Here is a 17643-nt window from a genome sequence, read left to right on the forward strand (position 1 = left end):
TACCAAGTGTTTGAAATAATGACAGGTTTAACATAATTATTATGAGGTACGATACAAAAAAATATCTTATTAAATAATAACTTTAATCTTATTAGTAAGTTTAAAGTTATTATTTAATTATAAGTTATGCTTAGAGTTCGTATGATAATTAAATCATTGTTTGAAATAAAAATCTAACATTTTCAATTCAAATCAAATCAAATATTTTCTACCAACTATCACGTTTTTTTTGGGATGGCAAGCGTTAGTAAGGGACAAACGGCCTCTAATCTAGCTATCTCGCTCGGCTCGTTTTGGCTCTTGAAACGTTGATTGCCAAATTGAATCTTATTACAAAAGCTTACGACGTGTTTTCGTAATTAAAATTTTGGCAGTACTCAGTCCTGTTATAATACAAAGTTCTTGCGTGTACTACGTATCTATTCTGTGTTAACCAAAGCGAGTCCGTTATTAATGCATTTTTTTAAAGTTGAAGTTTAATCAATTATCTACAGTCAGCTCAATGTCAGCTACATAAGTAGCTGTACACTTTTGTACCTTGTCAAACTCACAAACTGCCTATTCAAATATTGACGGTTTGTTATGTAGTCAGTTTGCCAAGGTACAAAAGTGTACAGCTACTTATGCAGCTGACCGTACCTCAATGTACGTATTATAATATATATTATTTTATTCATAGATATTATATTTTATGATACTCCCTTTCAAAGCAACATTCTTAACTGTACTTTTTAAATTTCTTTCCTTACATGCTACGCCAGAACTCGACACTGGCACAAATTGTTGGCAAAACCGACCGATGCCACCACAGAGTATACTTAAAATAAAGTTGAAACTGTTGAAGTTAAAGTGAAAAATGCAATTTTATTTTTTTGTTAGGTACCTACTTCTTTTTGTAGATAAATTATATTATAAAACGTGTTAGAATTTAGAATAGAGTGCTCCTCGAGATGATCGTTACTAGTATTTAATTTATGTTTCGATTGATAATTTATAGTTTATTTCATAAATTTGCTGTAAATGTCGGTCAACGGTTTTGATTTCGGTTATTTTATTTTGTGTTTAATTTCATTAATTTGGATTTTATGCACCTTGCGTTCTCAATACCATTCGTTCGTGTTGTTCTGCAACGGTTCCAGTAAATGCAGGATTCAGGTGAGAACGTATTACTATAATTACCACATGACTGATAAATTTATATAAACACCACACTCTCATGTGTTCATCTTCTTCTCGAACTAAAGCTGTACACAATAACCCCCTTATTCATAGAAAAGTTACAAAACGTTTTAACTAATATACTGTTTTGTCCCTCTCTGTCAAAGAACAAATTGTTCTTCGTCGGAGAGGGACAAAACAGTTTATTAGTTAAAACGTTTTGTAACTTCTCTATGAATAAGGGGGTAAGAGTTTATTTATGCTTTGTCTAAGATAAAAATAGGGCATGACTGCTAAAAGCAAGGTTTACAGTGAGTATGCATGGACGGAGTGACTGTTTTAATAAACAATTGATTTGAGCACTCGGACTACAGCCAATCAGCTGAATTGTTTTATGCTGTATCGTCTTATCTAGGGCTAGATCTATACAGAGTATACAAACTACTGCCATACTCACAGATGAATTATCATCATTAGCTCAATTAAAGATTTTATAAATGCCTCTTCTGAACATGAGGGTAGGATTATAAATCTTTGCTTAAACCAATGATGATTAATCAGCAGTTATAGTGTAATCCCTACCCTAGTGATGGCAGTTATTCTTTACACGAGTCTTAAAGCAGGCCGTGTCCGCACCGCAAATATTTTTCCGTGCGGAATTAATTCGCAATTCTGTAACACATTTTATACTATAGGAGTATCTGCACTTGCGAAAAAAAAATCACTAAAAAAATCAACAGGCAAACTTTGATTGTGGAATATAATTCGTGCAAATTAATACCGCGCGGAAAAATATTCGCAGTGCGGACACGGCCTTACCATATTTCTATGTCATTATTGTTAGTTTTAGTATAAGAGGTGGCCATTATTCTATTATTCTGGTCACCTTTAAGAACTGAGATAAATGTTTATATAAATATCTGTAATTACACATTCATGTGGTCATCTGGAGACCAAAAAACTAATGAAGTTTAGTCCTGTTAAGGCATATTTAACAAGCTTAGCTAAATTACTTAGTACTTAATTAGTACCTACTTTTAAACAGAATAAAAAGTTTCTACTAATTAGCAAATGAGGTAAGTAGAAAATCTATTCTCTCTTTGGGACACAAAGGTTGAATGATTAATAAAGAAGTGTATATCATAGTTTATTTTCTCTATAGTGTCATTTAAATCATTCGATTTTATTTGTTACTATATTAATCAGTTATACATTATAATTAATATTGTTTTTGATAAATACTGAATGGTGAGAACAATGATACACTGATATAATCAGGAGAAGGACTGTTAATTAACCCTACTGACAGTTAATACCTTATGCATCATTATTATCATTTGAAAATTTTCCTAGCTACTTTGATATATCATAATTTGAATTTTCAGATCTGGACCAAGGCAGACGGGTTGGAGTTGATGAAAAATATATTCACTTCCGACCCTCACCCAATTTCAAGAAAATGAAAAAGGTATGTATGGTGGCCTGCGCCTAAAAGTATACAGGCGGAGTTTTTAAAATAGCAATCCCTGATGATGAAGGGACCAGCTACATCTGTTATAAATCCGGGGACGTGTTGTGTGATGTGTGTAGCAGTGGTGTTTATGTGGATGTGCTTGAGCAGCATGTGAGCTTGAGATCGCTATTTTAAAAACACCGCCTGTATACTTTTAGGCGCAGGACACCGTACTATGCATCCATATTAACTATATGGATGATTCATTAGTTACTTACTTAATTTAATTACTTCATACATAATCCATAATATTTTATACTTAATTTAAATTAATTTTTAGTTTATTTTCTATATTTATTTTTCGTTTTCATAGAAAATTATTTCCATGATTTTTATTATTGTTCTTCATCCCTTTAATGACATTTCCCGAAACCTTGCAGTTCTTGAAGTCAAAAATAGACGAGAACAGTGTTCAGGCGGGGGAGTGTCCCTGTGCGGCTACGGAGGGCATGGAGGGGGCCGGGGGGGGCGCGCCGCCGCCGCCGCTGCCGCTGGGCCCGCCGCCGCCGGACAGCCCCGGCCACGAGCCCGCCGCCGACACCCACGACGAGTTCAACGAGGAAATACTCAACAATATTAAGAAGGAGAAGGATGATGGGGAGAAGGTGAGAGACGGTTGTTATATTAAAGTCTGTTAAAGGAAGCAACTTAGACACACTATAAACAGTGTCTGCACTGGGTCTGGCTGTAGTTGTAACACTGCGTTTGGAATGCCAATCATAGAAGTCTGCAATTGTTTTGACAGTTTTTCAGTGCAAACGCTAGCATACTGTCGCAGAATGTGTAGATGCGACGTTGTAATGCAGTGTTGTGGACCGAAGTCCATAAAAGGGTCAAATATTGTTCAAAATTTTGTTTAAATTCTCAGCCTTAAGCCCTCTGCTGTCACAGTGACACTGCTACCGAAAGCGGGGCCAGGTTACGCAGCCCACTGTAGATTATTTAAAACCACGGTGACTAAAACCCTCCCTGTGGCCAGCAGGTGAAGACAGGCGACGTGTGCCGCAACTTCATCCGGGGCAACTGCACGCGCGGCGCCGGCACGTGCCGCTTCGCGCACAAGCACGACCTGGCCCTGCTCAAGAAGATCACCAACTTCTGCCGCGACTACCAGAACTCCATTTGCAAGCACAAGAACTGCAGGTTCGTTCACGCGAGCATCTTCGAGCAAGAGAAGTTTTACCGAACTGGAGTGTTGCCGCCGCATGCCACGGCGCATGTGAGGAACAATGCGGCGGGGTCGTTGGCCTCGCCCCCCGCGGCCCGCCCCGCTGTCAGGCTGATGCCGCCGCCGCCGCCGCCTCGTAAGTGGACTTCAAATCCAGTTATTATAAACATAAAACAATAGATTATCAGAATTGGTAACTTATCGGAAAATTTGTAATGATTCCGAAGGCAGAAAGTTTTAATTTAGTGATGGCAATATGTAATTCAACTTTATAAATGGACTGAAATGAAATGACTGCAGCAACTATATAGCCCATGTCTTCATTAATTAATTATAGGTGCATAACTAATACTTCCATAATGTTTTCCAGAGCCAGCGCCGCTGCCGGCGCCCGCAGTGAACCTGGCCAACCCGCCTCCGATAGTGCCGATATCTATGGGGTAACTACTATCAGAGATTCATTCTTATTATTATAGTCGTCTCCTTGCGTTCGACCATTTTTGATAATTTGATTGAGATAAACCCTTGTACGGACATAGAGTTCAGTAAAAAGTTTTTGGTCCGAACAATGAATTCTATCTCAAACTTACGGCGGCGCTCCTTGTTTATTCTTAGCTATTATTTCGAGACCCGTTGTTTATACATACGAATTCTGGATTGCTGCATAAGTATAGCTGCTATACATTTTGTACCTTGTGAAACAAACTAACCCTCAACACCTCAATGTTTATAAGAATGAAAACCAGTTAGTGAGTTGGCCAAGGTACAAAAGTGTATCTATCTATTATCTATAAGGGTGACATGCACTAGACATTTAAACGAATTTAAATCTATTGCTCGCTTGCTTTGACAGTATAGTATAGTGTCAGAGCAAGACAAGAGATTTTTTTTATTTTTTCTTGCAAGTCATTCTAACTGTGTATGTGTGTGGTAAAGTGATTGTGTGTCACGCAGGCTGGTGAAGCAGGGCACGCCGCCGCCGCCGCCCGGCTCCGCGGGCGCGCCGGCCGCCAAGCCCGGCCTCGGGGACCACGCGGCGCTCATCAACAAGTGTAAGCACCGCCTCGCGCTACTACACATACGCACATACACTCCAACTATCAAGTGTTGAACACGGATGTGGGTTCTAACACTTCTAACTCATTGTTAAAGATCATTTGTAATTGGTCTCTTATGTTTATTTAAAAACACAAATCCATAAAAAGCCATTACCAACGGTATTTTATTGTTAAAATTTATTTAAGAGTAAGTATGTAACTGACAGTGATAAAAAGTCTTTGCATAATCGCACTCTTTATTGTCATGACTTTATAGTTGGACTGAACACGAATACACACTGAATATGCCCACGTCACCACTGTGTAGTCAGAGGTGACTCGCAGGCGAGCAACCCACTTTTCGCTGTATATTAAATATGTCAAATTTTATACTCACGAGATTGGCCGCGAGCCGTATCGTACATATCTAATAATCTAATGAGAATAGATCTTTCTTATGGAAACATTACTGAAATACTTAATCGTTTATTTAATTTTCTTCAGTTGACATGGCCTCGTTGAACCTGAACAATGGAGTCAAAGCCTCTTCGTGTCCAAACTGCGATGTGTTGAAAAATAGGTAAGACCGCGTTTATTATTTAAAAATAATTATTTCAAATCAAATCAAATCAAGCGCTACAGCATATTTGTAGCTATGATTTGGCAATTCATTGCTTAGCAGCTTACAAAAGAAGATGATCATAATTTTTTCAGAAACGGTACCTCCTTTCAATATTAAATATAAGTACAAATACCTCAGAATGAGCGGTGGTAGCTCAGTCGGGTAAGCGCCCGCTTCTCACGCAAGAGATGCGGGTTCGAGTCCCGGCGCTGACATGTACCAATGAGTTATTTTAACATAAGTACAATGTATACCATCGCTCTTACGGTGAAGGAAAACATCGTGAGGAAACTTGCATATCTAGATTTAGCACATCTAGAGATGTGAACCCGCCAACCCGCAGTGGACCAGCGTGGTGGGAAATGGTCCAAGCTTAGGAAGGCAGTTTAGACCTTGGGGATATGCACAAAGGTTCAATACGAGAGAGCCAGGTGCAGGTACTTACATCCCCATAGAGAATAGAGTACATCAGAATGTAAAAAAACTGAAAGAGGGTGGAGTCAGGGTGTCACCGTCATTCTGAACAACTTTTGCTGTCGTATCCTTGCTAGCTTCTTATGAACATAGTGTAGTGTAGTGGTTAGTGAAGAAGGTTCCGGGTTCGATTCTCGACCAGGGCAGTTATTTGTTATCGGGTCTTGGGTGTTAACATGTATCTGTCTAGATATATCAGCTGTCCTATACCCATATTACAGGCTCTGGCCAGTTTGCGTTCTAATGGTCGTGTGTGAGATGTCCCCACATATTATTATTATTTAATATAAATACCTGTCAGGTTGCTGCACACCCAGAGTAAGGCAGCGACGATTAACAACAGCATCAAGAACATGAATCACGAGCTCGAAGACCTAGAGAAGAAGGAAAGGCGGTTGGACGCCGTAATAATATACTTATTGGTAAGTAAACTACAACAAAGTTGCAGTGCATAAAAAAAATACACCTTACGATAGTTCACGAAAGTCACTTATGCAACACCCTGTATTAATATCTTGAATTTGTTAGCCATTCATGTACGGTCAGCTGCATAAGTAGCTATACGTATTTGTACCTTGTCAAACTGACTAACCGCCAATGTTTCAATTAACTGATAGGCGGTTTCAGATTGACAAGGTACAAAAGTGTATAGCTACTTATGGAGCTGACTGTACCTATTTTCCACAGGGAAAGACCTCTGACAGAACCCTTATATTACATTCGAATAAAGGTAGTTTTTGTTTGTATCAGATGTCTTTCCCCGTGGAATGAGATATAGTTATCGGTCGGTCCAGTACTGCAAAACTAATTATGTTGACCAACTACTACAAAGTCTAAATTTCAAGAATATTAGTTTGTCCAGTCCCAATATTTTGTAACTCCGAGTGGGATTGGTTGTTATAAAATGGCTTTCAACTTAGAGCTGGCGCATTATAAATCAATAACTTTTTGAATAACTGGTATATACTAAGTCCATGGGATAACCTATAATTAGACAAACGGCTTATCTATCAATCGGATCTTTTTGTATTTTATCAATGTTTCCTCATCTCATCGACATTCTTTTTAAATTCAATATATTAACAATGTTGATATTTTTGTTTTTCAGAAACAAAACGAGAGGACAGGCCGGCGACCGCAAATAGGAAACTAATAGTAAATAATTAGCTTATGTTAATTACATTTATGAGCAAGACTATGCATTTATCGCCGTTACCATGTCATCATGAAATATTTAATATTCATTACCTCAACAATTTAAAAAAAAAACAATACGAGTGGAATGGGTTTCCATAAGGTTTCCCTTATGGAAACCGAGTGGAATGGTTTTCCATAAGGGAAACCTTATGGAAAACCATTCCACTCGTATTGTTTTTTTTTTAAATTGTTGAGGTAAAACCCCGCTTGGACGACGGCACTTGCTGCTGATATAAATAAAAATATATTTTAAGACATAATTATTGTTACTGATGCATTGTAGTCATAAACTAGAAATGTGTGTATAATAGTGTAAGTAATGTGTAACTATGTGTAATGTGTAGTGTGCTTCGAAACGTATAGTAGGTACAATCAGCTACATAAGTAGCTACCAACTTAGCAAACTGTCAATGTTTGAATGAATGAAGAGGCAGTTAGTGAATTTGACAAGGTACAAAAGTGTATAGCGACTTATGCAGCTTACTGTACATCTAAGATCTCAAACACTTTTTTAAATAATTTAGTAAGTAAACAAATCTATTTAAGTCGACACAGTGCTAACAAAGCCCGTGTGGCATAGCTCTAACGTAAGTTTAGACAAGTATAACACTTATGCGTAGGTATAGTGTATTTTTGACGAAATCCTAATATTGTTTAAGATGGCATAATAGAGGATGATTGGTGGCCTAGTCATTAATGACTGTGATTTACGTCCGTTACATAATATTATGTACGATGTATCTAGATATTATATGTAAGTAGTAAGATTTAATTAGAAAGAATGTAATACGAAAATGGTATTACAGAACTGATAACTAGAAACTGGATAAGTAATAATATTAAATATTTTAGTAGTTGACTACCAAATGTGGATAAAGATGTGACAAGAAAATAGAAAACGAAAAAGCATGAGTCACATATTTTTTCTTTATCCACTCAGCAGGCAGGGATGGAAATATTATTAATAATTTGGTTTTTAATATAATAAATAAAATACTGTAAACTTTTCTATTAGAATTTATTATCTTGGAAAACGCAGACTGGGGTGGGTGTACCCGCGGGAAGCGTCAGAGCGATCTGAAAAAAGTCTGCCAATTTTTTAAATTAGTTTAATTATGAATTTACTCTCTACGACTAAAATGTTTTTGCCGATCCATAGAATGTTGGTAGGTCACGTGATTTTTTACTATGGCTAGTCAATAACATTTTTAAATATCTTGACTTTCCTGAAGTTGATGAACAAAAGTGGTTCAGAATCAGAATGTCCCATTAGTCAACCTTTAAGACTAACGTCACCACTGTAGAGTGGGTTATAATACTAATTTGTTAACTTAAGCCTTATAATATGTTACAAACTAATAATAAAAATATATGATTATATTATACAAATTGACTTTTGTATATATCAAAGAAATATTTTGCAAAATAAAATAAATTGTGACATCTTTAACTATCACTTTTTTTCGATCAATAAATATCTCCTTACCGGTACATCACTAGTGCATTTTTTGACATTGGTTGCTAGGCAACCATGGCCAAATCTGTAATCAAATCCAGGTATAGTGCCACAATCTTATCTGTTCCGGTGGTCAAAATGTGCAACTAACGAGATGTCATTGTCAAACGTCATTTCATACTCTGTGCGTTATTTGAGTTGTCAATTTCTGCGAAGAGGCTGACGTTACGTTATTTAATTTGTTTTGTGATTTTCTGCATGAAAATAATGCCAAAAGCGCTAAAATGTGATGCAAGAAAAGTAATACTAGATATATTGGCTTTTATGCAGGAAGAATAACGTATTCAGACGCCTTTAATTCCGTTTGAAAAATTGGAAGAACGAGTTGCAGCGGCTACAGGTTAGTGTTGCCAAATATGACGAATAATTTTACCCATTTACTCACATGTAATTTTATTAATTTTTTCTCCCCATCCCGTGTCCCAGCAGTGGGGACGGGATGGGTCATAATGAAAAGTATATAATAATTTATTTTTTTATTTTTCTTTGATTACAGGTGATATGTCACTTTAAATCGTAGGCAGTATACCAAGAAGAATTTCGCGCACCTGCAGCGATTTTAGACGAAATAATGATGATTAATGACATCTTCTCCTAACCTATCAATATCAAGGGTTGGCTGGAAGAAATTGCTCTTTGGCAATTAGCCTTTGTGCATTGTCTGAATTTCTTTTAATTTTATGCTCTTATTTCTTGTTACTTTAGAAAATGTAAAATAAACTGTTCATAAATAACTAAATAAATAATAATTACTTTATAGTTTTTTTTAAGTCTGTCTATCTCGGTATTTCCACGACCCACAGATCTGATATTACCTATACCATTGTAATCTAGATTTAATCTCCTGTATCAGAACATAATTAGAGCTTATTTTATTTCTGTTCGCCGTGTACAAATTTTCCATACAACACATGTCGTTTGATTTATAATATCCTCTTTCATTTACTATCGACCGAATATTTTGAAATATTTATGAAATATTTGAAATATATAAATATTATATTTGAAATATCTTTGAAATATTTATGGTATATTCTTTATTCCTAGTACACTTTACCCTTCTTTACATCTAAATATCCTTCCACCCAAAGGTTGTCTGGAAGAAATCGCTTTAAGCGATAAGACCGCCATTTGTACATATGTGTTAGATTAAGTTTTGTATTGTTGTCCATATTTTTGTGTGCAAATAAAGAATATCTTATCTTATCTTATCTTATTTTGAATTATCTATGCTTATGAATGTTCCTAATTATAAAATAGGCAATAGCAGAAATGCATTGTCGTTTAAACCACAAATAGGCAACATTTAATTGATGGCATCACTGGACTCGGTCAAAGCGACGCCGTCACCGGAACAGATAAGATTGTGGCACTATACTTAGTTATTATTCTGAGTGTATGAGTTTCGCGCGAGAGAGCTACCATCTAGCGGTACACTTGTACACTACTTTGTAACCCTAATGATGAACTTGTGTCGCGCGAAAGAGCTGCCATCTAGCGATACACTTGTACACTTCTTCGTAACCCTAATGATGAACTTGTGACGCGCCTGAGAGCTGCCATCTAGCGGTATACTTGTACACTACTTTGTAACCCTAATAATAAACTTGTGTCGCGCGAGACAGCTGCCATCTAGCGCTAGCTGTACACTACTTGATGATGAACTTGTGTCGCGGGAGAGAGCTGCCATCTAGCGGTACATTTGTACACTACTTTGTAACCCTAATGATGAACTTGTGTCGCCCAAGAGAGCTGCCATCTAGCGGACTAATATACGGAATTGACACCACGCGAAATCTCAAATCTTAAAATTAAAAATTGAGCAAGTAGTGCTACAATAAATGAATCTAAATTTTACAAGATCAAAATGAGACTTTTGCGCAACATATTTAGTAGTGCAAACAGTATCAGCAATTAGAATGCTTAATCTAGTAGGTACTTATCTCTATTCCAAGTAGTAGCCAACCAAGATAAGTTTTTCCCCAATAATAGTAAAAATAATCAATTATGTCCCTGATAATCGGTAACTCGACTAAATTGAGATGTAGGTACATTAAAAAGCGCCTCTGAGGTACTTCGACGCCACCATTTTAAAATGGCATCGTACAAATCTCGACCATTACTCTTTTTGAAACATCCTGCACCCTTGCAGGTCTCCTGTAGGTATATATATTATGTTACCTACCTGCATTTTTCTTATACAAAAATGTAAAAGTACCTAATATTTAGCTTTGGTTACTAAATTTTTAATGGAATATAAATAAAACCATAATAATCAGTCTCAAATTTTTTTATTCGTATCATCGTATTTTCACATCGGATTACATTGTTATTGTATGTAAAAAATTGAGCAAAGTTGCAACATTACAAATTCATACACATTATTGTGATACTCACAAAATCATCGCACTATGTAAAACTATCATAATAACAATCATGATAATAATTATTAATAATTAGAATTGAATACGCTTTACTTTCATAAGTACCTATTACGTAGTACAGTATAAGGCAGATAAATCAGACCCCTCTCAGAAGCATTGTTACTATGAGAGGGGTCAGGTTTCTCTGCACATGACCGTACGTATACATATTACGCGAGATAAATCGATATTCGGTATATTATGTATAATAAATATAATAATATTTAGGATAAATCCCGTACTTAATGCCAAGCCCAAGCATTTTACATGACTACAGCACTCTATGGCAGTGGTAGGTATACCTTACAAAAATACGGTAAGTAATTAACATTGTCAATCAGTTTAAACCATTAGTTCCACGTTTTCATTTAACCAGATCTATTTGAATATTTTGAACACTTTACTGCTGTATGTAACTGCCTGCTGTATGTAAGTACAATTAACATTTACAAAGTCTTAATATTAAAGGCTGAACCGCACTAGGGCAGCGCAGTAGCGTGGGATCAGGCCGAGGCGAAAGGGAAGTTTTCTGAGAGCTCATTAAAAAACATAGATGGCGTTACGGTGCCGATAGTATCATAGACGTAATTAACGTGGATAGAAGAAGTGTGACACACGATGGCCAGACACGGCAGGTTCGTTCATTGAAACCAACTCGTTTTTTTAATAAGATAATCGAAAAAATCCCTTCATTCGATAGTAGAAGTAAGTACTCTATTGCACCGTTTCAGTGCGGTTCTACCTTAAAACAAAAACCTGTCACTGATATTATAAAAAAACTCTACAAAATGATTAGCTGTTTGATGAATAAAAAATGTTTAAGTGAATTAGGTTCTATTAAAATATCTATGTTATGTTTACGTGTTAATATTATACTGACCTGTTTTTGGTATGCGAATATTTAAATATTTATTTTATTAATAAAGTTATAAGTTTAGTAATACGTATGTAGTAGACATTACAACATTCAAATTAAAACTTATATAGCTAAGTACTTAAGTATTACATTACAATATTTACATCTATCCATACAGAATAAGATACATAAAACAAAACACCATTGACACTTCTTATAAAATAGAAAACTGCAATTTTAAACAAACATTAAAACCTACTTAAAATTTACTTAAAATAATAAATTATATTAGATAAATTGAGTTAAAAAGAAATAATTAGCACCATAGATTATAAACATTAATATTAACTAATATTCAATAAACATAATAGCCGACCATCGAGGATTTATATTGAAAAATGTAACGAAGCTAAATCATAACTTCATAATAATTATTTCATAAGATAATGACAATCATCGTTTATAATTATGAAATATGTATTGCAAGTCTTGTGATTGTTTTGAAAGGTCCCTAGCTAAAACAATGAATTATCAACATACCTAACTAGAACACTATAAAGGTAAGATTCCACGGTTTACTTAGGACGCGGTTGATCATTGCAATATGTGGACTCACGTTATAGTACTATCCGGTATATTATTTTTTTAAACCTAAAATTATACTGAACTTGTATGCCAGTTGTTTTTTTTTTGACTTAAGTATTTCAAAGTTAATTTTTGTTAAGTATATAAAAATGTACAGGCAAATACCATTTATATTTACACACTTATGTTTTTTAACTAAAAGGGCCCGTGACAAACAGAATGTTCTCACTGTTTGTTATCGTATGTCACTGCTGACGAATAGATGTGTGTGCTAGAGTCCGACAGCTATAACTTAAGAACAGAAACAAGTGACAACACCAAAAAACAGTTAATTACATTACTGACACTGATGTGGTACATCATACTCTTATTCATATATTTAGGGCTGGCAGACCAAAAATATTCTCCCATATATCAACCCTTGAAAAGTTATCCTAGTCGGACTCTATCATCCGATACAGATTACCCATTCATATTACAATGTATCTACAGTTATACTATGATTTTCGCTGTTCAGCTTTCGAATTACTAATTAAGTTAAATCGGAAATATACAGTCGCCTGCAAAGAACTTTGCCGACTAAGCTACTGTCACTTTAAATCAGTACTTATGTAGCAGAAGACAAGCATGAGCGTTTCAGTATAACACCACTCTTCAACCAAACAAATATCATAGGTTTACATTTTCATCAATAGTAAAACTAATATAAGTTGAATGCAGCCGACTGTAACTAAAACATACACCGTACAGGCCAGTTAACTAAAGTTGGCACGTTCACAGTACCCACACATTGCGCAATTTCCGTGTACAGTATGTTTAAAACCCGCGGCGCGTCGATCACACGTGGCTGTCACTGACGGATGAATACTAAAAACATCACGCTGTATACTCACAGACAGAACACAAGCGCAACGTCAATGAGTTGAACGTGCCAGCTTTCGATAACTGGGCTGTACTATACTCCTTCCATCATCCGACTATCTACGTCTAGTTAGGCGGATCTGACGACATATCCAATTTGAATATTCACCTATGTAATGCTTACTAAACTATACTTAAGATAGTGAATAGTGAAAGATAACTGGGAATCAACGGGCACAACCCAATCATAGCATTCGACAGTCAACTACACATAGTTATAGGTTGTACATAGTAACGTATATTTTATTTCACTGTTGTAGGTGCACCGTCACAACTAGTCTACGGCACACTGCTACTAACTTCACTTTTGAAACTCTCTGTCATAGAGAATGATTGTGACGCCGTATCTGAAACAAAATTATTCACCATTTCATATTTTGTTATAATGTTACCTTTGATATACACAATTCCAGAGTGAGAGAGTAATGAAGGTCTGGATATGGGCATAGCTAACATGAGCCATATAGACTAGCTTTTTAGCACGCGGTAAATGCTGTCTACAAATAAGGCTGCTTAACCATCAGAGATATGCTTATTTATCGTTAAATGAGCGGAGTTATTCAGTTTCATTGGTCGATTTTTACCATGAAAACCGCTTGGCTGGCTCGCTCCGCTCTGGTGGACAGGCAGACCAAGCGAGTCAAGAACCTAACTGAGTTACTAAGAGATACTAAGTGGCAGTTTCAATACTCTATCTATCGATTGCTGACTGTTGTTACGATCATACGATTTTGACACATAAAAAACCTGTGAAAATCGTATGAAAGTACCTAACTATCAGTCATCGGTAGATAGAGTTATGGAAACTAGATAGTAAGAGTTAAGTACTAAATGAGTAACTAACCTCAGTCATGCGGCGCAGCATGGTCCCCCTCCGGTCGCAAGGCATCAATACACGCAACAATCTTCAACGCCGGCCCCAGCTTCATGCTCAGAGCCATGACCAGGTGCTCCGGCTTGATCAGCAGTAGCGCCTCCCCATCCACTTCCTGAAGTAAGAAGTCGTCGGCGTAGCTGGCACAGCCCGGGATGTTGCGGATGAAGTCGCACACCTCCGACACCTGACGGGTTAAGAAAAGTTAGGATTGTTTGTTTAACTACGGGCAGCTGAGGGGTTAACACGGGGTTACATTTATTTATTTCATTTATTGCATATAATAATATTATAGCTGCCATCTAGCGGTACACTCGTACACTACTTTTGAACCTGAATGATGATGAACTTGCGTCGCGCGAGAGAGCTGCCATCTAGCGGCACACTTGTACACTACTTTGTAACCCTACTGATGAACTTGTGTCGCACGAGAGAGCTGCCATCTAGTGGTACACTTGTACACTACTTTGTAACCCTACTGATGAACTTGTGTCGCACGAGAGAGCTGCCATCTAGTGGTACACTTGTACACTACTTTGTAACCCTACTGATAAACTTGTGTCGCGCGAGAGGGCTGCCATCTAGCAGTACACTTGTACACTACTTGATGATGAACTTGTGTCGCGCGAGAGAGCTGCCATCTGGCGACACACTTGTACACTACTTTTGAACCTGAATGATGAAACCAACCTGGATCCGGCTCGAAGGATCATGAAAATGCTTGGTATCCTTATGATCGGATCGCTGGTAGTAGAAGCAAAGTAGTTTATTGATGTACAAAGGATTGTGTAAATTATGAACTCTGTATAAATAAGTACGTACCGTCCACTTGGTGGCGTTGGGCGCGGCGTCGGCGGAGGCGCACTCTGAGTCCGCGGCGGCACTAGTCGGCTCGGACTTCACGTTGGCCGCCTGGCTAGCTGGGCTCTCGTCTGGAAATTTACGGGGTTCACAATATAAGGTTGAAGGAGAGTCTATGGCTTAAGGTTGAATGAAGTCTTAAATCTGTTTTTTAATCTCAGATACTAAATTGACAGATTCTGAACGGTTCATCAACAGTCGTTTGTCCCGCGTTTCGTATCGTTCTATTGGCGGAACAGTCGACTGTTGATGACTATGAAATAGATCACACGAATGGTTATACTTCCCGATAACAAGTATAGTCAACATGATATGCATTGATACATTTGATTGTCATTATTGCTTTCTCATTAATTTGATGAGACTATATTATTATAGTATAGTGAAACTTACTGCTTTCATTACTAGACGTGATGCGCGCCACATTGGCACCAGAGTCCATCATCTGTTTCTTTCCTGTAAAAAAAAAGTTTCGTTAATTTAAGATAAGATAAAAAATTTAAGACATAGGGATACAAAGCACTTATTATTGGCCACTAAGGGGTAAATTTATATAATCTCTATTAATAAAAATTAATCTCACGCGTAAACGGCTGTTACGTTTTATTTTCTGACATGGGAATGGTCTTTTCAAAGCGAAGGTCGCGGGCAAAAGCTAGTATAAAATATGTATAGGTACACTCACGAGGCGGTTCGTCGGCCGATGGCAGTTTGTTCTCCTTGTCTTCTTTATCCGCCCATTCTCTCAGCGGGCGGTTTACCTGCAACATTCATTGTAGTAATAAAATCATGTTATCTATCACATTGTCGGTTAGTTAGTTATTTTTAACTCGTATAACTCTCGCAGATAAGGAACAGAATGAAAATGGCAGCCGCTACACAAATAGTTAGGAAAAGTAGTTGTTGTGGGTATTTTAATAGGATTATGATCACTATGGAGCTTTTCCGAGCTGTACTATGCCAGTGGCCATAATGACAGCCGAACTACTAGGCGGAAGAATTATTGACAGGCCGCCATTACAGAGAGATCTCATGACTCCGTCGGCCATTTTCATATTGTTTCTTTATCTGTAAGCGTTATACAAATCTAACAATTATGTCATTTCGACGTAGGTATGATGGAAATATCTTACCGCGAAAGGCTCCCCGGCTTCCTGTATGACGTATCCCTCGATGACATGCGTCAAGATGTTCGGTTTCACCATCGCCTTCGGAAGGCCCTTATCTGCGGAAAGCACAATCATTTATAATCAAATATGTGTTAACTTAGCAAATTCAGGCTTAATAGCATTTTCTACCAGTTGATAGTAGCAGTAAGTACACGTATGGGTCTCCTTCTAATGAAGGAAGGGTTTTAGGCCTAGTCCACCACGCTGGCCTAGTGCGGATTGGTGGAACCCAACACAAGCAAGCTTGTGCTGATAGAGTTGCCGGGTAAGTGGGCAATCCGACTGTCAGATGTTTTCAAGCCACCGGAAGGCTTCTGACTAGGCTTAACGACTGCTGCCGAATCAGCAACCGGGACCCACGGCTTAACGCGCCGTCCGAAGCACGGAAGCGTCCGGTATGTGTTGTGTTAAGTAAATAAATAACTTATCTATCTATCTATCATCTATCTATCTAATAATTACCATGAGCAGCCTGCTGCGCGAAGTGTTTAGTGCAAGCTGAGCTCTTGAACAGCGAGGACGTGGCGGAGACGGGCGCCACGGTGGCGGCCGCGGACGTGGCCACCGACGCCGTCGTCGTCACCACCTGGCCACGGGAGGGGGGGTTAGCTTTAAATGGGGGGTTGGGGGGGATTGATTTGGGTTCGTTGATTGACGTAGTGATGTGAATAAAAGTAAGAAGGCAAGGGTCTGAAGGACAGTGCGTTTTTATGGTTTTCGCAACGAAATTGTTATTGATAAATAAGTTACCAATGTGTGTTGTGTAAACTGCTGGTGTTCCATACTTAATAAATAAATAAATAAAGAGTTTGCGCTGGGGTGGCCAGTGTCCACAGACGTCTAGTATAATAGACGTCTGTGCCAGTGTCCCTTTTTAGTGCGTGTACAAGTTGTGTGTGTTATGGAGTTGCCTCCATTCTCCGTATATTCTACGAGTCTTTTTAGTGAAATATATTGTTTATTAATGTATGGAGGTCATTGTCTATTTGCTATCACTAACCTGTGGCGTGACGGCGGCGGAGACGGGCGGCGGCGCGGGCTCGCTCGTAGGAACAGGTTCCACTTTGCCAGGCATCGTCGACGTAGCCGTGTCCACTGCAACGAAATACATTCTTTTACATTAGGAATCACGTAAGTGCAAAAGACAGCTTTTAGGTCCAATGATAAACCTGCGCGCTGATAGCAGATAGCTGTCAATTGAGCAGAACTTTCGTCTGCCATTAAAACTCATTCGAACCTCATTTGGTCCTTCGAGCCGGACATGATGTG

At 37.7% G+C, this 17643-nt stretch overlaps 2 protein-coding genes across 3 annotated transcripts in view; one reads left to right on the forward strand and one right to left on the reverse strand.

Annotated features, from left to right (window-relative positions):
- The first annotated feature begins 905 nt into the window (after positions 1-905).
- Positions 906-7218, forward strand: LOC119694745 (zinc finger CCCH domain-containing protein 28). 2 transcript variants are annotated; one of them, XM_048632717.1, is made up of 9 exons: positions 906-1155; positions 2544-2626; positions 3052-3276; positions 3651-3975; positions 4210-4279; positions 4794-4891; positions 5381-5456; positions 6274-6394; positions 7081-7218. In XM_048632717.1, the coding sequence occupies exons 1-9, from the start codon at positions 1143-1145 to the stop codon at positions 7123-7125; spliced, it is 1056 nt and encodes a 351-aa protein (XP_048488674.1). In that variant the 5' UTR covers positions 906-1142; the 3' UTR covers positions 7126-7218. The 2 variants fall into 2 exon arrangements, with proteins under 2 accessions (XP_048488674.1, XP_048488675.1); XM_048632718.1 differs by having other exon boundaries at positions 3654-3975.
- A 3742-nt stretch (positions 7219-10960) lies between these two features.
- The window catches only part of LOC119694858 (polyhomeotic-proximal chromatin protein), a 38158-nt gene continuing 31475 nt past the window's right edge, over positions 10961-17643 (reverse strand). The window contains exons 22-29 of the mRNA XM_048632850.1: positions 17375-17469; positions 16837-16960; positions 16339-16430; positions 15891-15966; positions 15599-15661; positions 15167-15276; positions 14315-14531; positions 10961-13817 (exon numbers count right to left, since the gene is read on the reverse strand). Of these exons, the coding sequence (XP_048488807.1) occupies positions 14316-14531; positions 15167-15276; positions 15599-15661; positions 15891-15966; positions 16339-16430; positions 16837-16960; positions 17375-17469 (776 nt within the window). The 3' untranslated portion in view covers positions 10961-13817; position 14315. The remainder of the gene's footprint in view (positions 13818-14314; positions 14532-15166; positions 15277-15598; positions 15662-15890; positions 15967-16338; positions 16431-16836; positions 16961-17374; positions 17470-17643) is intronic.

This window comes from Plutella xylostella, chromosome Z (genome assembly GCF_932276165.1).
Source record: "Plutella xylostella chromosome Z, ilPluXylo3.1, whole genome shotgun sequence".
Lineage (NCBI taxonomy): Eukaryota > Metazoa > Arthropoda > Insecta > Lepidoptera > Plutellidae > Plutella > Plutella xylostella.